The sequence below is a fragment of the Pieris brassicae genome, chromosome 12, assembly GCF_905147105.1.
Source record: "Pieris brassicae chromosome 12, ilPieBrab1.1, whole genome shotgun sequence".
Classification (NCBI taxonomy): domain Eukaryota; kingdom Metazoa; phylum Arthropoda; class Insecta; order Lepidoptera; family Pieridae; genus Pieris; species Pieris brassicae.
This window is the reverse complement of record NC_059676.1, coordinates 921391-944709: the sequence shown is the minus strand read 5'-3', so window position 1 is coordinate 944709 and position 23319 is coordinate 921391. Positions and strand designations below refer to the sequence as shown.

The window sequence follows — 23319 nt, the reverse complement described above, 5'->3', positions numbered from 1 at the left end:
TAATATCGTGCGTTGCGTTTTATACGCATGCTAATATTTGATTAATTGCTCTAACTAGACGAGTTAACGTCAAAGAAAGAAAGATAACAATTACACAACTGATAAGGCTTTCACGTGCTATAAAAATATTTGTATTTTGAATAATCTACCGACATCTTTCTGCTACATAGTGTTGGCCTATCATCCCTGAGATCGTAGGATCGATCCCCAATTATGCACCAATGGATTTTGTGCGCATTTAACATTCGCTCAATCGGTGAAGAAAAACATTGTGAGGAAACCGGCCACCAAAAAATCGCCGACGTGTGGGCAGGCACAGGAGGCTGATCACCTACATGTCTATTAGATTGACAAATAATTGTGAGACAGACACATAAATCTGAGGCTCAGACCTAAAAAAAATTATTTATTTAAAACCAATGCTTTGCTATGAGATAACGGGACTGCACAAGCATAATGGCGTAGGTATTACGTCTCGCAAAATGAAAGCGAATCGCGAAGATGGTCCGCGCTATACATCAATTACGTGTCCACTTTCTTTTTAGGCCGTAATTACGTAACATTATTGTTAGAAGACCGGATTAACTTGACCTAAAGCCATAAAAACGAACTCAGACTCTGATTAACAAAAGAATTTATTATAATAATACCTTTTCCACCTCACCAAAGAGGATGTGAGGTAATATTTGAAGAGGCGGGAAGTCTTTGACTTTGCTTAGCAGTATCAACCTAGATTTTTCTTTGAAATTTTTTGTTTTAGTTGTCAGTTTGGTTAATGTTAAATTTAAGATTTTTTTTGTCTATTAATGTAAAAATTTATGTGTTCTGTTTCATATATATTGTTTATCTATGTAATCTGTTTTGGTTTTGTATATTTTCTGAGTGTTTTGCAAAATGATATAGCTGTAATATTACTAAAAAATAAATAAATACAATACCGTGTCGAGTTTATTTCGATAAAAATCTAGAAATCCAAACTTTAAATGCGTCTAATCTACTTAAGCAATAGAGCTACTCGCGCTCTATTAAAAATGATAAAAATATGTGATTTTTAAGTCACGTTTTGAGGTCACTCAAAAGATTCGTGTGAAACAGAACGCAACAGTTTTACATATAAACTGTCGTAACTGAAGACGAACAATTCTTTTGCGGATGTAGAGACAATTGCTATATTCTAATCATTGCATTGTTACGTAGAACGAAATATTAAAGACATATTGCGAATTTTATGATTTCAGGTAAATCCAGTATATATTTTCGACACCTTTTTATTTATTTTTACATATTTTAAAGGGATTATTATTAGAAAATCATTAAGATTTGAGTATTTTATAAATCAAAAAGCCAGTGGAGGTTAATTCGACGTGTAATTTTTAAATCTAAATTATAAAAAAGGGTCTTTCACTACATTGTTGTTTTGGTCCGCGCGGAATATTTTTTGGACAGTTTATTGTTATTCTACAATGTTTATTATCGATCTCTGTGATTGTCTTTAATGCCTAGGAATAAAAACTTAGCCTACTTCTAGTAAAAATCTAGTTCTTTTTGAGTACATATGATAAACTTCAACTTAAAATTTTAGTTCCAAGGTAATTAATTAAACAGATATACTATGTATGCATGAAAGAGTGGAGAGTGTTCAGAGATCGGACTGATACCTGCAGCAGCTGCAGTTTCGTCATTGGACGTCAAGGCAGAATACAAAATACCATCCGTATCACCTCGACGTCCGTCGTTCCATAACTGAGCGTTTTCTAAAGCAGTTTTTGCCGCGCACCACCACTATGTGGAACCAGCTGCCCACTGAAGTATTTCCGAACAAATACAACTTCCCTCAAGAAAAGAACGTATCAATTCATAAAAAGGCCGGCAAAGTACTTTCGAGCCTTCTGGCAATGTGTTCATGGTGGTATCGCTTAACATCAGGTGCGCCGACTGCCCGTTTGCCTCTTATTACATAAAAAAGGCAGTGTATTTCAAGGCAGATTAGTAAATACAGAATCAGGGTGTAAATAACGAAGATATATTATATATTAGTGTGTATATATAGACGAAATATATATCCTAGTTGAAGTTGCGCAATATTATATATAAATATAATTTAAATAAGAAAAGTTAGTTTTATTAATAATTTATTTATAAATGTGTTCAACCATTTCATTTACCATTTTGTAAATAAATAACTTATTTAAATATAATAAATTATTTAAAACTAGATGATTCTACTTTGTATATAAACTTGATATATTCTATATTCAATTATATAATTGGCTTATAGAATATAATATATATATTTCAGTTGAACGTTAATTTTTAAAATATTTGAGATTAACGTAGCACTCTAATCAATAACTTTTAAAATCAGTCAAGTAGTTTATTGGTTTATTTACGGAAAATACTTTATTTATACGTTTAGCAGACAATTCAAATAAATATTTTAATTTACAAATGCACCTACCTAAAATGTAATTTATATATATTTTTAAGTAAGTGTTAGTATGAAAAACTTTTCGATTCATAAAACATTTTCGCGGTTTTTCCCCACTTACCACCATAACACTTTTTATTTTATTTTTAATCTGTATTTTAATTATTTACACGTGCTATTGAAAATAGCATTACCACGGTACTGTCGCATCTTACCCGTTCGACGGTCACTTGTTGGTAAGAGGTATTCAACATTTTTCGTATTTAAATTATGTTCTATTAACAAATATTAACCAAAGTAGATTTAGATATACATATATTATTAAAAAAGTAACTCCGCAAACCTAGATACTGTTTTCAGACATCTGCGTGCGTTTTTTAGTATGTAAGTTTTTTTTTATCGACAGGGAGAAAACGGGCTGTAGCCTCATCTGATGTTAAGTGATAATGAGTGCCCAAGGACACTCTCAATGCCAGCCATTTAGTAATAAGTACAAATACTTCAGTGGGCAGCTAGTTCCATGTAGTGCCCCACGCTGCAAACACTGCAATAAAAAAATGCTTATTTATGGAACGGCGGACGTCGAGGTGATACAGGTGGAGTTTTGCATTCTGCCTTTGATTAAAATCAGCTGCACACTCTCTCATTAATGCGGTAGAAGATGCAAAAAAAACCCATATCTCTACGCTACCCCAAGGGTACTAAGTAAATGGGCCCTGCCTTGCATCTGACACACTCCGTCGAAAATTAGGTTATAGGTATTCCCATTTTACGATATTTTCCTTTATCGAATGTACAAACGCATAGGCAGAAAATTTCATTTGTGCACCGGGGTTCGACCTCAGGGATGAAAGTCTTACGCTCAAGATCAAGGCTGCCTTATAAAAATCTAAATTAAATATAATCTAAAATCTCATGGCGTACAATATGAATGTACATTGTAAAAAAAATTGATTTGGATTAAAATTTACAAAATTATTTCCACGTTTTGAAATCATTGTAAGCACATAAATAATATTTTTATCTGTGGCACCAAATTAAGGAAAATCCCATAGTGGTTACCTGGAAGAGGTCGCTAGAAAGCAACAAGATCGCTAGTTGCCCTCCATTTTATTTAATTATTTTAATTGTAATATAAATTTGTATTGCTTGTATTGCTGCAAAGTGTAAATAAATAAAAAACTAAAAATAAGAAAGGTTGGCAACCCATGCTGGCGCTTAGAGAGAGGTGTCGGCGAGAGCTGTTTGAAAGCCACCTCCGGTTTTACTTTTAATTTTTATATTTAGAACGTCAAACGTCACTAAACTAGGTTTTGGGTATCGATCTAGGCTACGTATCTGGGACAATCAACTTGTATCCAGCCATTAGAAAAACAATAACTAATTAAAAGAAATTCCTAATTCGAAAATGTAAACGTCAGATCGTCTATGGCGTATTATACTATCTATTATTTTATTTGACATCAAAAATAGGCGTTGTTATTTGCATAAAAGCATCATTGTTTTTATTTCATTTTCATACTAACATAGTTAATGTATTTACAATATTTTAACTTATATAGTAATAATTAAAATAATTAAAAATTTATAAATAGAAAAAATATAACAAATTTAAAAAGTCGTGTTTCAATGGCAGTAAGCCCTTAACGCTGGCAGCATTTCCTCGCTGTATTGCTTACTTATTATATACTATACTATATACACTGGTACTATCTACCAGGCGCCAACTTAAATCTTTAAACAGCGTTTATTATTTTAATGAAATACTTTATTTGTTTAAAAAAAATCATAAAATAAGATTAATATTTTTCATAAATCAACAAATTTTTGTTGTCGGCCAGTGTTTTGAAGTGAAACTCTTCGGCGTTGGAAAAAGAATTACTGTCGCATTTTTCGGCTACGCGCCATCTTTTTCTTGTCCCTACCACAGTTGATTCGAAGCCATTAATAACAAAATATATAATAATGATAACAACGATAATAATAATTCCATTACAATTAATTAAATTCTGTAATAATCTTAGTAAGTAATAAGATAAAATAAAATAATTGTATTTTTTGTATTCATGTCTATGATAATAAAAGCCGTGTGTAATACTTTATCTAATTTAACTTTATTTAACCAATTTCTGTAAAGTTCCATACAGTAGATAATTTTTCGAAAAATAAGGTCACAAAGAAGTTTCACTTCTTATGTCTGTACACTAGTACACGCACACAATTTTTTAATGGCACAGGAGCAGACAAATTGAATATAATAATACATCTTCAACGTTTGAGGGTTTACAAGTGAGATGCCTTTGAGGAAATGCTATCCTTCTTTTAGTTCTTGGTAAAATTGGTAAAATAGCTCAAAGCACTCATGTTTAACGCTCGCATCGGATGGAATGTGACTAACATACTTTCACGTTGTATAACACTTCCTGACCAATTATAAAGTTAGTATGACTAATCAATTTTGTTTATGATTCAACCTTTACCTATTAAAATATTGCATAAAAAATAAAGATTTTTTCCATACTCCGTCACATTCTAAAGATGTCATGACACAGTTAAGTCAACATCTGAAAGAATAGAGGATTGGTATCAAAATAAGACTGATACGGGCTCTAGTATTTCCTATCTTTCTGTATGGAGTAGAAACATGAACTATCTTGGCTCGAGAAAGGCAAAGGAATGATGCTTTTAAGATGTGGTGCTGGAGGCGAACGCGAGCGAATAATGTGGACTTCGAAGCGCACCAATACACAGTTCCTGACCCAACTCCGCATACGGACTCGCCTACCATAAGCTGACAGTGAATTATATCATAGTTCATCCAAACAATGCACAGAGCCGACGAGAACTTGGAGAAACTGATCGTGGTGGTAACACAGAAGGCAAAAGATCGCGTGGCCGTTCATCCTCAAAACTAGACGGACAGACATGACTTTCCGACTGAAGAGAAGAGAGTCACATTTTACGACCCCTTTAATCAATCTAGTCAATACTAGTTAGTAACTACATAGTTTCTATAGTATTGTTCTAACAGGTAAGACTTTCTTGTCCATTAACTTCATTAAAAAATTTGAACTTGTATTTATTATATCTAATTAACATAAACAGACCTTACTTATAAAAGATCATTTGCCTCTTCGGAACTTGGATGCTAAATCGAAAGATTACAAAAATCAGGGTTAATTAAGAGGTGTTTATAAGGGTAACGAGCGTAACGGTTAATTAAAATAGAGATGGTAATCTTGTAAAGTGTATTACTTTAATAACTGAAGGTTATTTTAAGGCGATTGAAAATTTATTTAAGCTAGAATCTATAAAAATTTAGACTATAGAACTGTTCTAGTATATGTCAAAAGTATTGCTTGTATTTCCCAAAAGATTCCGGCTGTGTAAAAGACATCAACGCTCCTGCGCCCCTTATAAGACAACACGAAATATAAACGGAACATTAACTTCTCCTGGTATTGGAAAACTTATTACAAACAATTCTTTTAGTACACAGTGACACAAGTCTGGTCACATAAGGAACAGTATTTCCAGCAGCAGCTATTGCTCCATTATCAACAAATGGCGAAGCTTACCGCGGCACAACACAACTAGGCACATTTACAAATAAATTTGGTGTTTTTATTATGTTCATGAAGGTTCACCTTCTTAATAAATCACTCAATCGCGTTAACTAATTGATAACACTGTTTAAGAATCTATTATCTATAAGTACTTACAACCGAGCTCCTCAAAAAACTTTGGTTTAGTTTTGTCCAGTTTGTCGTGTTTTTTTGTCATTTCACTTTCTGTCACATCACTTTCATTACGCACTATTAATTTCACTGGTATCATCGGTCTAGCAGTCTTGTACTTCAAGCTTTTTAATTCACCGTCCTCCAATACCGTTATTTCTTCATAATTATTAACAATACCAGTATTTGTTTCGACATTTTTTATTAAATTTTCATCAAACCGCCTCTCGGTTATAAGTCTTAATAGAGCACTATTGTTTTCACTCAATATATCTTTTGAAATGTTCACATTGTTTAAATCACTTTCGGCTGTCACTGTCAATATTTTGATTATTAAAAGTATTTTAATAACTAGTTCCATTATGTAAGCTTAGTCTGTTAATGTACATTGAAAGTTTTACCCCGAATTAAAACTGCCGAACCAATTAAATATATTTATAATACTAAAATTGTATGCTTTTAAATGTTGAAAGCGAAAGTTCTCTCACCGGATGTTGGTTGTTAAGTGACGAAAAACGATGTTAACACTTTAAAGTAAGCTTACATAACATGACTCAGGCTTAAGGCGCTTTTTTGGATAATATTTTTTAACGCCTGATAAAAAATTTGGAGCAAATAGAGTTGTTATTTTTTTATTATGTATGTTGCGCATCAATACAAGTTACGTATGTAAATAAAATAAACAATCATCATTTTTTATTTCATTTATTAACTGTTTATAAAACCAATAACAGTTAACCAATATTAATATCACAAATATTTTATAAATAATAATAATTTACATATACTCAAAATATTTTAATATAAAATATCTTTAAACATTAATTAAATCTTGCTTCTCGTACTTTTAAGCATCTTACGAAGCTCCTTTCTTAGTATCTTTCCTGTTTGATTCTTCGGTATTTCTGGAATAAACCTAACTCCACCTCGAAGATGTTTAGGATTTGACAGCTGAAAAAAATACTTGATATGTTTTTAAAGAATTTTCATATTTCTCAATTCATTTTATTTTGATTGTCAACTGTTTAATTATGAATTTTTATTTTTATTTTGTCTATCGTAAAACATAGATTTTTGTAAAATAATACAGAACTACTTGACGCTATGGAAATACGAAATATATTTCTACTATAGGGACATAAGTTATACGACGAAACTCACTCTTTCAGCAACAAACTCCTGTATCTCTTTCTCCGTCAACTGCACGCCAGGTTGTAGTACCACGAATGCTAGAGGTAGCTCTCCAGCTGATACATTGGGTAGACCCACGACGCCTACTTCTCGGATACCACTGTGTTTTAGTAATACAGCCTCTATTTCTGCTGGTGGAACCTGTGTATAAAGATATATAACAGACACACAAAAACCCATACACATCAATTATATTAGAACATACAACTTCAAACTAGCAAGGAAAATAATAAACAAACAATCAAAAATAAAATAACTACACTTGTATAGAAACTAAAACCCAATCATCAATGTTAATATAATTAAGCCTATTCCCTGGGCCATTAAAAGGAGCAGATAAGCGAACGAAACGTCGGGAAGAAAAAAAAATGTAAATTAATTATAAGTTTATAATAAATTCCTATATATAATAGCTTCAATCCGGTAAAAAAGTGTTTTCTTTAAATTTTAAGCTTATTATAAATTGTTAAAAATAGAATCAAAATGCAAAACTTCCCTTTACACAACACTTGACGTAGTTTTGTTTTGGGGCTGCAAATTAATTTCATGGGACATCCGACTCGTGAAAGGTAAAATATTATTTTTGTAGATATTTTGTTCCTTAACGACCTTTTGTTCTATCATCAATAGTGTCCACAGCGAACGCGATAACAGATTTTTAATGTATAATTTTTTTCACACCTTGGGATATATTTTGCACGTTTCAATGTACTATAGCTTATGTCAGTGAAGATGCAGCTTTCAAATGGTGAAGGAATTTTTGAATTCGGGCCAGTAGTTTTTGTGTGAAAACATTACAAACAAACATACAAAAACACAAATGATTCCTGTTTATTATATTAGTATAGAATAATAAAATAAAAATAATATCATTATTATTCAGATTGCAAGGTAGTATGAACAATTTTGTCAGTACCATGTGTGGCTGTACAGACGCAAATAAAAAGGCAGTTTGAGCTTGTGATGTTTTGTCTTTATAAATAACGTATTACTCTATGGTACAATTAATTAAATTGTACATAAAATAATATAAACATAGTTTTAAATGTTATTAATAATTCAATTCTAACCTGATACGCTTTATATTTAATCAACTCCTTTAACCGGTCAACAATATAGAAGTACTTCTCATCATCATAATACCCCACATCACCAGTTTTGAAGAACCCTTCATCATCAAAGTCCTCTCTTCCTTTTCCGATGTATCCCTTCATAATAGATAAACCTTTTGCATATATCTCTCCCTTTTCATAAGGTCCTAGTACTTTTTTTGTGTCCGGATCTACGATCTAAATTTTTTTTATATTTCATTAATTTTCATAAACGTTTGCGCCTGCTTTTATCATCATTATTAATTTAGAATCAGAATTATACTAATAATGGTTTAAAATAGCTAATTACATATAATTTATAAATATAATCAGTGGCGCTACAATCTTTTTAGGTCTGGGCCTCGGATTCCTGTATCTGTTTCAATATCATTTGTCTCTAAGAAAAATTGATCAGCCTCCTGCGCCTGACACACGCCGTCGACTTTTTGAATCTAAGGCAAGCCGGTTTCCTAACGATATTCACCCTTCGAGCGAATGTTAAATGCGCAAATAGAAAAAGACTCCATTGGTGCTCAGTCGGGGATCGAACTTACGACATAAGGGATGAGAGTCACACGCTGAAGTCACTAGGCCAACACTACTGTCAATTCACATATTCACAAGTATAAAAAATCTATAAATTACCTTTAAAATTGTGTTATAATAAACAGTTCCCACGCTACCTATTTTCTCTGTATTAAGATTAATCGTTAAAATCAGAGTTGATTCAGTCATACCATAACCTTGGAGCACTCCTTGGAGATTAGGAAAACTAAAAACAATTCGAAAATGTAGATGTGTAGTTTAGTTATTGTGTGTGAAGTGAAACTTCTTTATCGGCGTTGGAAAAAAATGTACCGTCACATTTTTGGGTTACGCTCCATCTTTTTCTTGTCCCTAACACACAGTAACAATGATAGTAATTATTCTATTACAAATAATGAAATTCTGTAATAATCTTAATAGTAATAAGATAAAATGAAATAATTGTATTATTTGTATTCATGTCTATGATAATAAAAGCCTTTTGTTAAACTTTATCTAATTTAACCAATTTCTGTAAAGTTGCATATAGCAGATAATTTTTCAACATTAAACATTCCGAAGTGTTGAATAAAATCTCTTTTAAGTACATTACATACATTTACTTACATATTCTTCGCCATGTTAGCAGTCTCTTCGTACAACGGTGCAGCACCGCAACGCACAGAGATCACAGAGCTTGTGTTGTATTTTTCCTTAACTTTACTCAAAGCTACAAGTACTGGGGGAACGACGGACAAGATGTTTACCTGTGAATACAATGTGATAATTTGATACATTTATAATTTTTTTTACTTTTTTTATGATAGGTATCTTGATATTCGATAGTAGTATTTTTATTAGAAGTCTGGAGGCGTTAGCAAGATCTTTACTATAGTTTTGTCAAGTATACGATAATTAAAGTTGAAAAATTATGACTTTCCATACAATTTGTTTAGTTAACGAGGCAGATGCGTAATAGCTACTAATAGCTATCTATTCCAATTTCTTATTTCCATTTGTCGGCTTCTTTTTAAGGTATTCAGTAATATAATTTATCATTTTCTATGATTACATTTTTATAGGAACTTTAATTTTTATAGTAACACTTTTGATATCATTAATTTTTCAATTATATAAAGTTTGTTTTAAACATATTTTATGCACTGGTCAATTAAACAAAAATCTAAATAATAAATTCAACTAAAAATGTTATTCCCCTAGCATTAATAAGTCGTATAAAAATAAACTGTGACTAAACTAAAAACACACACTTTATTAAATATATATAAGTAAATAATTTACATTAATGTCAAAATTTGCCGTAGCTAAACAAATAGTTATACTTTTTTTTATAAACTTTTAAGTAAATTCCGTAAATGCTAGGTGACAACTTGTGTAGTAATGGTTTCGCTAATAATTATGTTTTAAATTTCAGTTTAGTTTAATTTAGCGCCATCTACCAAAATACTGGGAAATTAAATAGATATCAAATTCCTTCTGTAGATTTTGACGATTTAAACAAGATGGCACTGATAACTATATTTAGTAAAAAATTCGTTTAGTAACGTTTAATTTAGCGCCATCTACCAAAATACTGGGAAATTAAATAGACATATCAGATTCCTTCTGTAGATTTTGACGATTTAAACAAGATGGCATCGATAACTATATTGAGTAAAAATTTCGTTTAGTAACGGTTTCGAAATAAAGGTGTGACCTATTTTTGAAATATCTGAAAATCAAACTACATACGCTTAAAGATAACATACCTGATATTTTTCAATAGTTTTAAAATATGTTTGTACGTCAAACTTTGGAAGGAAAACGACCTTTGTCCCCTGTATTAAACTTCTCAAACCAGTCATCAAACCCATACTATGATACCACGGCGTAATGCTTAAAATAACGCTGGGATCGGCTAACTCGATCGGTCTGGAAAATAAATATATTACAGTAGTAATATTTAAATTTTAAGGTAATCCTATAAAATCTTTTTAATAAATACTAAAAGATTTATTTACACAATCACCTTAATCAACAAATATAACTTACATCAGCTAGCATTCTCTTAAGCTCGGAGATCAAGAAAATGTCGCTGAAGGCCAACCTGGTGGAATACAGTGGATTCGGAAGCAATTCATTCATTTGTGACACGGTGCATTGTCTTGATGAAATGATGTCATGTCTTGTTAAAAAAAATACTTACGTACAAGCTGTTAACACATTAAAATGTGTCAACATAACACCTTTAGGTAGTCCTGTGGTCCCGGAAGAATAGAGAATTAAAGCTGTGTCCGTCTGTCCAGAAACATCAGCACATACAAAATCCTCGAATTGAACATTCTCAGTCAACATATTGTTAGGTTTTGCTAAATAGTTGTAAGGGATTGTATTTCTTTCACTCTCGTTGCCGAAAAGAAATATCTTTTCCACCATTTTGAAACTTTTTCCGTTCCTGTTGTATGTCAATGGCGAACAAAATACATATTTAGGTTTAGAGATTCCCAGCACGTGTTTGATTTCATCTGAAAGGACATTGATAGTATGAATACATGCTATACAACCTACATAACTATGTACGCGCTGTTTTACACACGCGAAATGTATATTTTACGTAAAATAATTTTCCTCAATTTAAGCATTTGTAACATAATGTTTTTAAATAGAATATATTATGAAAACGGATTTTGTAAATCCTTTGAATTTGAAAAAGTTTGTGGTAAGCCAAGGAAGTGAGGAACTCGGAAGTTGGGCTCATAGCAGACGCTCTTGACGGGGACACGGATTAAGAGAAACTGTCACAGATGAGGCTGTTGGGTTTTAGTTGGTAGGGTCCATTGACATTGACAGGAGGCTCATCTGATGTTTATGTCAGAGGGCTCGCAAGTGAGTTGCCGGTATTTTAAGAATTTGTACGCTTTTTCCTTAAAGGACCCCTACGTGGAATTGGTTTGGAAATACTTCAGTGGGCAGGTGGTTCTACATAATTGTAGTGCGCGGAAAACAGCCTTAAAAGCGCTTAGTTTTGGAAGGACGGACGTCGAGGTGACACGGGTGGAATTTCGTATTCTCGACGTCCGAGGATGAAAGCTGCAGGTATTAATCCGAACAACTCCTCTGAACACTCTCCATGGTAAATGCGGTAGAAGATGTAGAGTAACCCTGCATCTCTACCCAAGGGATAAATTTATTTTAGAAGCAAAGTAACAATATAACTAACTAATTAACAATATAGCTCTATATCACTGCAATGACGTCATACAATGAAACGTGCTATCAAAGTGTCTCCAACGAAGCATACGTTAGATACCTACAACTTCGTGGCCTTAGCTACTAGTCTTCGGGCCAGTCAGTAGTGAATCTATTCGAGGATTATCTCTTTTCCCAAATATAACAGCAGAAAGACCTAGTAAAACGTACAGTCCGGGGATCATTGATATAAATATATGCATGTTGCAATTATACATACAAATTTTAATATTTTATCTCTATAAAATAGAAGTAGTAACTGCGTCACTGTATATTAATTACCCAAATATGTTTGAGCTTAGAACGAACAAAAAATATGTATTTATTACGAGATATTATTGTATGTGTTACATAGATTTCAAGGTTTACCTAAAACATACTATTGTTACGAAGACGGGTCGACTACAATGTTTCTAGATTTTTCCACTAGTTAGAGAACTTTTCAGCAGGCTGTAATATGATTTCTGACCGTTTCAGGAGAGGGTCAATCACATATTAGAAAATTGTAATTTTCATAATGTTACCCTAGTTTTCAGGAAGCTGAAACCTTTTTTCAGTCCGTTTCAGAACATGTGTAGTGGAGTGGTGCAGTTTTCAGGAGACCCGTTTTCAGGCGTTTTCAGGCCTAGTTATACCCCTTTGATGAAGGAATATTCTAGACCGAACTTTCTAGGTGTGAGACAAGGACGAAATGATACGAGAGAGAGAGAGAGAAGATCAGAACTTTCTCGAAACTAGACGAGCACTCTAGAACGCCGTACGACAAGGACGGAGCAATGTGCGAAAGAGACAAAGAGTGCGAACGTTCTAGAATTGTGCAATCGCTACTCAGTAGCAAGCCCGCCTAGAAAGTTCTCGAATATTGTTTAGAATTATTCCCAGGGATATATAAGCGAGCCGAAACGCGACTAGTCACTTAGTTTTGAATGCGATTACAAGAGCGAAACACCGAAGCGATAAAAGTGAATATAAGTGAATATAAGTGATAAAGTACTGTGTGAAGTGTGCATAAGTGAAGTAATAAGTGATTGTTTTTGTGTGCTATAAGTGCATTTCTGCGATTAAATTGTGCCATAAATTCCTCATTGATTTTTTCAAGAAATAAACCCTTGAATAACTCTACGGCATTTTCTATCCGATCCCCTAGCTCGTAACATTTTGGTGTCAGAAGTGGGATAGAAAAATGCTAATTACTCCAAGGGAGAATCGTGAGAAGTTTGTGGCAGAGTCTGCAGCAGCTGCGGAGATGCAGACAATGAAAACTGATTCTTTAAAAGATAAGTTTGAAAACCTGGACAGTAGGTTATCTAAACAGGAGAAACGCTTGCTTAAGTTGGAAAAGGAGGTTCAGTGCGTTAAGATGTCAGGTTTTGTGGAATCATCTGGGACACTGGAAACACCTACCTTTAATGGTTCTTCTTCTTGGGGGGCCTATAAGGTACAGTTTGATGCTCTATGCAGGATGAACGGTTGGACAAATGATCAGGCTGTAGCTGCTCTTATGTTGGGACTCCGAGGCGAAGCCTTGACCGTTTTAGAAGCCATGACAGGTGATGTGACACTAACGCGACTGCTGGATGCCCTTGAGTCACGTTATGGGGACTCACATTTGGAGCCAGTCTATAGGGCTCAATTACGGGACAGAGTGCAGCAACCAAATGAGAGCTTACAAGAATGGGGCCTGGAAATAGAGAAGCTGGTAAGGAAAGCCTACGCATCCTTACCAGATGTAGCAGACAAGATATTAGTACAAACCTTCATTGATGGAATAAGAGATCGTGAAGTCAGGGTAAGGGTAAATCTTGGTCACCCCAAGAACCTGAAGGATGCTCTAGCCCATGCGTTGGAGGTGGAGGCGATTCGGAAAGATCCTCAACCTTACCGCATTAGGGCTATCACGGAAAAAGCTAATGGTCAACGTGGGTCAACCTGTTACACCTGTGGGGAAGTAGGGCATATGAGGTTTTCGTGCCCTAAGAAAGACTTCCGAGGTGATGTGAAGGTTAGACGTGGGAATACCTTAGTCATCGACGGAGAAGTCAATGGAACTAAGTGTAACCTAACACTCGATACTGGAGCTTCACGAACAGTGATCAGATACCAGCTTTTGAAGACATTTTATAAAAGCCCTTCTAGAGGAATTGTACAGCTTGTTACGGCAACAGGTCAGCACATAACCGATCGGGGAGAAGGTATCGCAACCTTCAAGATTGGTGGAAATTTATACAGACACAAGGTTGTTCTTGCCGACATAGTAGATGACTGCATAATCGGATTAGACTTCATGAAGTATTATAAGTGTAAGATAGATCTGGAAAAAGGAATGTTCAAGTGTGGAGAGCAGGAAGTTTGTTTTAAAGGCAACTCTTCAAAAAGTGGTTATGACGCCTGTAGAGTAATCAATGTGGACGGACAGGCCAGTAATCAACAAGAGTGGAACGCAGTTCGAACAGTTCTGGATAACTATAAGGAAGCCCTGTCAATACTTCTATCAAAGGCAGAGGGACAGTTAAAGAAATTTTCTGACATGTTATCTACCCATGAAAGAGAGCTAAGAAGGAGTTCAGATGATGTGTCTCAAAGACCGTGCGATAAAGTTAACGAACAGGATGGAAGGGATAATGACCACGTGAGGATACTAAGAACAGATACCATAAGTCCAGATTGGTGTGGGAAATTAATTCGGGAACAGCAACAACAAGATTCTGACATTAAACCAATTCTGGACTGGATGAAATCTTCAGCTGTCAAGCCACAATGGAGTAAAGTTGCATCAACAAGTACCACTACTAAGAGTTACTGGGCTCAATGGGATAGTTTAGTTCTCCATAATGGGGTGTTATGTCGTAAATTGAAAAATGCTCAAGGCGATCATTTGCAGTTAGTTGTACCAAGATTGAAGGTTCGCGACATATTAGAAATGTGTCATACTGACTTATCTAGTGGACATTTAGGAGTAAAACGGACTCTTATGAAGGTTAAGGAAATGTTTTATTGGATACATTATCGTGAAGATGTAGAAGACTGGATCAAGAAATGTAGAGCTTGTGCAGCTGTTAAGGATCCGCAAACTCGATGGGAAAAGATAATGGCCACCTATAAAGGGAGTAATGATGCTCGGGACGAGCATGTCTAAGGAAGGGGTAGTGTTACGAAGACGGGTCGACTACAATGTTTCTAGATTTTTCCACTAGTTAGAGAACTTTTCAGCAGGCTGTAATATGATTTCTGACCGTTTCAGGAGAGGGTCAATCACATATTAGAAAATTGTAATTTTCATAATGTTACCCTAGTTTTCAGGAAGCTGAAACCTTTTTTCAGTCCGTTTCAGAACATGTGTAGTGGAGTGGTGCAGTTTTCAGGAGACCCGTTTTCAGGCGTTTTCAGGCCTAGTTATACCCCTTTGATGAAGGAATATTCTAGACCGAACTTTCTAGGTGTGAGACAAGGACGAAATGATACGAGAGAGAGAGAGAGAAGATCAGAACTTTCTCGAAACTAGACGAGCACTCTAGAACGCCGTACGACAAGGACGGAGCAATGTGCGAAAGAGACAAAGAGTGCGAACGTTCTAGAATTGTGCAATCGCTACTCAGTAGCAAGCCCGCCTAGAAAGTTCTCGAATATTGTTTAGAATTATTCCCAGGGATATATAAGCGAGCCGAAACGCGACTAGTCACTTAGTTTTGAATGCGATTACAAGAGCGAAACACCGAAGCGATAAAAGTGAATATAAGTGAATATAAGTGATAAAGTACTGTGTGAAGTGTGCATAAGTGAAGTAATAAGTGATTGTTTTTGTGTGCTATAAGTGCATTTCTGCGATTAAATTGTGCCATAAATTCCTCATTGATTTTTTCAAGAAATAAACCCTTGAATAACTCTACGGCATTTTCTATCCGATCCCCTAGCTCGTAACACTATTATAACTAACGATACATTAATAGATGTAATAAACGGCGAAAATATAGAATTAGAAGACTAGAATTTCCCCCAATTTTGTTCTTTTTGGGAGTAGAGACTGTGCCGTGGGGTTCCCAGAGCTGGTCCATTTTTAACTTTTAAATAACTATTATTACTATGTATGTTAAGAATATAAATATTGTATTTGATGGAAATAAATATCATTCTTATTCGGTACCTATAGGAACTGTCATGACGCCGACATTTTGTCAGTTCACTCAACAGATAAATAAAAACGTCTGAGAGTAGAGTATATACTAATAATATTGCACGCACATGAGCGTGCTCTTGATTCAAACCAAAGACAAGTCAAGTTGTCTAATGATAAAGTGTGAGCCTTATCATTACAACAAGCATTATCATTGCAACAATTTTCCAAGATTAAAGTAGTAAATAATATAAACAATAACTAATAAATGATGATAATTGAAAAACGCTGATAAAGTTAGGTCCAAAGGTCTTCTCAAAAATGCCCACGTTGGGATTTTCCTTATATTTTACATTACAAATTACTTAGCGATTCGCCACCCATAAACGATAATTATATCGATACCTATTTGTTTGAACACTGCAGTTTACAGCTGCTTGTTATATAATAAGACTATGGGGCATCAAGGGAAAATACCTTAAATATCGTAGGATATTTTGCTGAAAGAAGACTTTATTTTATTTTAAAAAGTAACTATTCAATGATTTTCTCGTCGGGAATCGAACTGACTTCATTGTCAACAAAACACCCCTTATCAATCAAGAGAATGGACAAAAAGTTATAATTCTTCTTCAATAACGTAGTATTTTAAAAGAAAGGAACACCATAAATCGTATTTGGTCTAATGAAATTCCCCTACGAGTCACTGCATCGAATAACAATGTGCGTTTTTCAATCAACTGTTGATGTCCAGTAAAAAAAATGGGTTTTCTTAATTGATTTTTACCGAGGAACCTTGAACACAGAAAAGTATTTAGAAATACTTCAAATTTTAAGAGATAAGATAAGAAATCTTTGCGCGACGGAGCAAGTTAAAAAACTTAATTTTCCAACAAGATGGAACTCCAGCTCTTATGAGCCATAGGGGGAGAACAGCCTAGTGGACAGATTAGTGGACAAATGGACCGATTAGATGACCGTTAAGATCCCCAGACCTAACACCATTACATCTTCTTTTGGGGACACGTGAAACATTTGCTATACAAAAATCGATACGACAACGTTGGCGAGTTACAAACAGAATTAGGTCATATATCGAGTTTTCACCATATAAGAGATAGAGAGAGATAAGAGAGTCAAAAGGCTGCGGACTTGTTAAAAGATTGGCATTATGCCTAAGACACATCTTACATTTTGAGAATTAAAATAATTAATTTCCAAAAAATCTTGAATTCAGCCGTTTCATGTATGTTTTTAATGTTATGTATTTATTTGTATAATAATCGTCGTAGGTATAGAATAATATAGCTATCTAGCATATTTTAGCTGCTTATATTGCATTTTCCTATATATTTTGTCAACGGTATTGCTAAGTGATTGTCGTGCGTGAAACAATAAATTGTTTCGCCATTGAGAAGGCAATAGCGTCGCCCCTACGCCCTTAAAATAACCTTTTTTTAATAATGCGTCAACATATATCTTATTAGTTTTAATATGTACACGTTGATAATTATGGTTCTGGTCTTTGGTATCGCAAACAACCTTGGCCTTCGCCGTCGCCGTCGCGCAAAGCAAAAGGAAACCCAGTTCCCGAAGAACTCTTGGATTGCTCACCAGTCACCACCCCCCCGCAAGACTTTAATATCAAAGTATGAAAAAGAAAATGTACCTTTAGTGTACATAGTATTTATTGTAGTTACAACAGCTCCAGTACAAAAAACACCAATCGCTGTACTCCAGTACTCGCCTCTGTTCTCTGAGCAAATTGCAATCACGTCTCCCTTTTTAACGCCCATACGCATGAGTGAGACAGCGATATTTAAAGCATCCTGCGCAATTTGTCTAAAGATGAGAGGTTCGTCTGTTAAAGCATTTATCTGGAATAATACGAAATTGGTTAAATGTTAAGATTAATATGAAATAAATTTAAATTTAAAATCATTTTTTATTCATGTCTATGTACACTTATGAACATCAATAATTTTACATTTACTGCCAGTTCTCAAATCAAGGGTGTAGAACGGAAGAGAAGAATATATAAATCTCCTGTCACGATATTTGTCCGCGATGGACTCCTAAATTAAATTGGCACACCGTGAGCAGTCTGGTCCAATTCGCAATTTTATTTTATTGCAAATTATTTGTCTATAATTAATTGACAGTCACAATTATCTGTTAACTCCAATAGATTCTAACAGATGTCGATACTTTTCGACTGGATTGAGTAAGTAATCAATAGATGGCACTGCTATGGTAAACCGATAAACGTGTCATATAAGCTACAATTCAATATCATAATTACCACGTGTTATTGAGGCTAAAGTATAAATTAAATTTATTTTGTAGTAAACGAAATACCGTGAAATTCAATTATTTCAACTTTTTTAATTGTTGGTGTTAGCATAGCCAACCATGTGTTACTTAGACCGAAGTGTAAATCAAATTCAAATTATAATGACGATAATACAGTGAAATTATTATTTCGTGTCACGTGTAAGGCTAACTAAAACCACATTAAAGAGAAACGAAGTTCGGGGGGGGCAGCTAGTTATATAAAAAAACTCAGATAATTTTATTTAATTAAAAACTCTTTTTAAATCAACCGTCGTCTAACAGTTTGTCTACATTTCAACATCAGACGCCGGAGTCAGCATCCGAAATTCCATCCGTATCAACTCGACGTCAGTCATGTCTGTTAAGACTGTCTTTGCCGGTCTACCAGTATGTGGAACCAACTGCTGCTGCTGCTTCTACTTCATAGATGCCAATGTCTATTGGCGGCGGTATCACTTAACATCAGGTGAGCTTCCTGCCCGTTTCTCGTTCGAAATAATATAAGAAAAACAAACTATATTCAACCTATTAAAAGTAATAAGAGTTTTGATAAAGAATTTCATGAATTTCCCCGATCGGCTCATGTAAATATTGAGGGGACAGCTCCACAGAGCTTCACTGTGACACTTTGTAATTATTATTAGGTAATCCGTTCCGATAGTATTTTTTTCAAAATATGCTAATTAATAGATTATAATGTTCTGTATCACACGATCGCGAAATATGCTGATAGCAGTATTAAGAACTTCCATAGCACTGAATCACATGCATCATTAGTTACAATGTATTTACCCCACCACATCCTAATTAGGTATTACTCAGTTAAATGTTTAAAAACTTTATTTTCTCATTACAAAATTGTATTTTATTTACATGTGAAACATTATGTATATACCAGCGAGAAACACGTTCCAATTTCAGTCTAGTAGATTCACTCTGACATGTATTTTTAATGTCCTTTTAAATTTGTTAAACGCGCGAATTTTAGATGGTAATTGATGAAATAATTCATTTTTCATTCATTCATAATTCATTCATTCAATGACACACCCTCATACCAAATAATTTGTACGCGGCTTTGGCAAGATAAGGAAAACATCGTGAGGAAACCGGCTTGCCTTACCCCAAAAAGTCGATGGCGTGCGTCAGGCACAGAAGGCTGATCACCTACTTGCCTATTAAATTAAAAAATGATCATGAAACAGATACAGAAATCTGAGGCCAAGACTTAATAAGGTTGTAGCGCCATTGATTTATTTTATTTTATTTGGCAAGATAAGCACGACGCACGAAGCTCGCTCGACGAGTAAGTGTTGTGTGTTTGATATTTTTTAATGATAAGCTAATAATTTATTAATAATTGTTATTGATGTTTTCCTTTTGTAAATATATTACTAGCGGACTGACACACGTTGTCCTGTCGCTACTATTAATATTAATTTTAATTGGTATAATTAAATAAAACATATTTCAGAAACAAAGTGTAATTCTTAATGTATTTTAATGCTTTATTATATACAACATTCTTTTTTGTTTCTGGCGCGTATATTTGTTTGTATAGTTTTGTTAGTATAACATATAAGTTAGTGAAAAACGAATTTTCAAGATTAATGCCACAAACAATTAGCGACTGTAATTATTTTATATGTATTTTATCAATACATTAACTCTGATCGAAGCATTTGTTTTAACCGATATTATAATTTCTTACATCCTCTTTGGCGATATTATATTGTAGCACACATTCTGTCAATGTTATGTCAAACGCCATAAGGTTACATCAAAAAAGTTTGAATTGTAAAAGCGCACAAAAAAAATATTTTTTGCTGTAACAACTGTCCGGATTACTTCATTAAATTATCTAATTTTCCTTTCATAAGAACAATTCTGACAATATCAAACACAACAAAAAAAGAATTAGCGAAATCGGTCCAGCCGTTCGGATATATAGTGATAGATAGATGATATCTTTAGAATTGTTTTTTCGTATATAAAATGGATTACGAAATCAATAAATACGTATTAACTTATTCCATGATTGATAAGTGATAATTGAGATTATCGTACGTTCCACTTGCACTTCTTGTCATATACAACAATTACAAACTAACAAGATACGTAAAATTTTTAATTATGGGGTGTAATCCGTTTAACAGTGAAAATATATTCACAAAAACTGTAAACGATTTCCCTAATTATACAACGAATTCATTACATTATTTTGTAGCGATTATTTAGCGGGGATTGTGTGTTCGCTGACGTCATACCCAGAAACATATGATAAAACATCTCGATCTGGCTGGCTTATTCGAACATGCATGACGTACACTAGTCTTCGCGTATTGTGCCTCTACCCATATCCACCGGCTACACCCCCATGCGCACATCTCGTAACGTCGCGTCGGTCTTCACGACGACCTGGAGCGCCTAACTATAGGCCAATGGATGAAGTTGGCGTCCACACGACAAGGCAAAATATCATCCCACATCGTTGGTACGTTAAAGTATCGATTATTACCCCTTTCCTACAAAAAGGATTGTGGGGGGCGCCGACTTGTTTTAACGAGTTCGGACGATCCAATCACTGCAAACCAGCCAGATCCTGTCAGTGGTTAGACTGGTCAAGGATCCTCCCTTTATATTGGAGTAAACCACAACCACACTTTATATCTTTGTAGATTAATGTCATTTACCGCAGTTAAATTTATCTCCGCACTTTGCGCTTATCGTACACACATCTTATTGAACTTGAAATTGTATGTATTTTTCAAGGAATATTATAAGTATATTTTTCGTTAGGGCTTGCAAACAAGCGTGTCTTTTGAGGGACCATAAATAAAACACCCTATAAATTTGACGGGTTAACCAACCAACGGTTGCTAGGTTAGTTTACTCTTATTAATCCTAAGTATGTGTAGAATCAAAAATGTCACTTAACACAATCTTCATTAAATAGCATTTTTGTTTGTATTATACTCGGACCAATATATACTTTTATAATATGAAATGAGGATAAGTGTATGTTGTCAGAGATAGTATCATTTTCTTTATAATGCTATACATTTATATTATACCTTAAATAAGTAACCACGAGTTTGTAAAGGAAATGATTTAACATTAAAATTAATACATACTTATTGTAAACGATTACAACTGAAGCTAATTGAACAATGACCACAAAAAGATTACTTTTGTTAAAAGAATTAAACTATAGTAGTAACATATAAACATGTACTTATAGTGTATTTGCTATAAAGTGCTTGGTTGAAAATTTTAATTGATCTTAAAGACAAGACAGTAAGACGCGTTTTAATAAACTTTTAATCTTTGTTTTTTTACGTTGAAGCGTTCATAAATACACAGTATCTTTATTGGTATATGGAGTTACCTACGTAACGGCAAGACCGGACATTAGTGAGGTAACTAGAGACCGCAGTAGCCTGAACTCTAAAGTGATATCTACAATTGAGGTATACAAACAAATCAAAACATACCATAGCAACATTATCCTTATGTTCCCATATTTTCTTTAAGACATACTCTCCGAAATGCAGCGTTGCGAGAATCTGTCGATCGCTCTCCCCGTACACATATTTTGGATTTTTTAACATTTTTATGCAGTGATGCGCACGATCGGCCTGCTTTGTGGCCTATTAACGACTGAACTGGTATAACAAGTGGTGAATATGAGTAATGATAAACAAGCATTAAGATAATTATATCTAATTACGTCGCACACACAATATATAAAATAACACTAACAAAAGTATTTTAATAAATTTAGCAAATTTTTAAAAAGTTTTTATAGGTACAAAAATAGTATTTTGTAATTACAATTCCAATTCTATTTATAGTAAAAAATATAGATATACATATTAATTTAGTAAAATTTACCTTATCGTGAATTACAATTATTTAAAGTGTTAATCGTGCCCTCTACCGAAGTACAGCATAACTAGCTTGGTTTGACTTATTATAACATTTCTTCAAAGTCTACACAAGATGGCGTATAACAGTAATAATGTTTATTATTGAAAATAAAAATACAAAAATCACTATTATTACATAATATTTTTACGAAATATTGTAAAAAAATAAATAAAAACCTGTTATAAAAATAAACAAAATGAAAATTATAATTTTTGTAGTCTTAATATCTTTACATTCTAAAACGCGCTATCAGAGTTCTTAGCTACTTTAACATTATATCCATCACAATTGTATAGAATGTTGTACTCGCTTCGGCAGTACATATACTAAAATTGGAACGATACAGAGAAGATTAGCATGGCCCCTGCGCAAGGATGACACGCAAAATCGTGAAGCGTTCCACATTTTTTAAAACTTTTTATAGTAATTAATACCAAAGCGTTTACCATACTCGCGTTTACTATACTTCACTTATTTCAGCGTTTAACCTTGCGTATAGCAAGCATTAACAAGGGACACTGCGTATCTATCACTGAGCCGCCTTTGATCTTGCATGACTAAAAATGATAATGTACCTTTTGTGAAAAAGGTCTCGTGATGGAGTCTAATCTAATGTCTTGATGATTCTGATACAAATACCTTTGGCGGTAGAGGATTCAATAAGACGAGAGAGAGTCTTCGTTGTCAAGTATAGTAGAAAGGGGTGCTTTTACGCACCAGTGG

At 33.9% G+C, this 23319-nt stretch overlaps 1 protein-coding gene and 1 non-coding gene across 2 annotated transcripts; one reads left to right on the top strand and one right to left on the bottom strand.

The window, feature by feature from the left end:
- Positions 1-6948: 6948 nt before the first annotated feature.
- LOC123717283 (4-coumarate--CoA ligase 1-like) lies at positions 6949-22319 on the bottom strand. The gene is made up of 9 exons (XM_045673199.1): positions 22161-22319; positions 18002-18209; positions 11179-11497; positions 10742-10904; positions 9600-9739; positions 9093-9219; positions 8427-8645; positions 7327-7497; positions 6949-7116 (listed from the first exon to the last, which is right to left on the bottom strand). Exons 1-9 carry the CDS (start codon positions 22275-22277, stop codon positions 6991-6993), a joined length of 1590 nt encoding a protein of 529 aa, XP_045529155.1. The 5' UTR covers positions 22278-22319; the 3' UTR covers positions 6949-6990.
- A 579-nt stretch (positions 22320-22898) lies between these two features.
- LOC123717591 lies at positions 22899-23005 on the top strand. The gene has a single exon (XR_006754843.1). It is a non-coding gene; the product is annotated as a U6 spliceosomal RNA (small nuclear RNA).
- Positions 23006-23319: the final 314 nt, after the last annotated feature.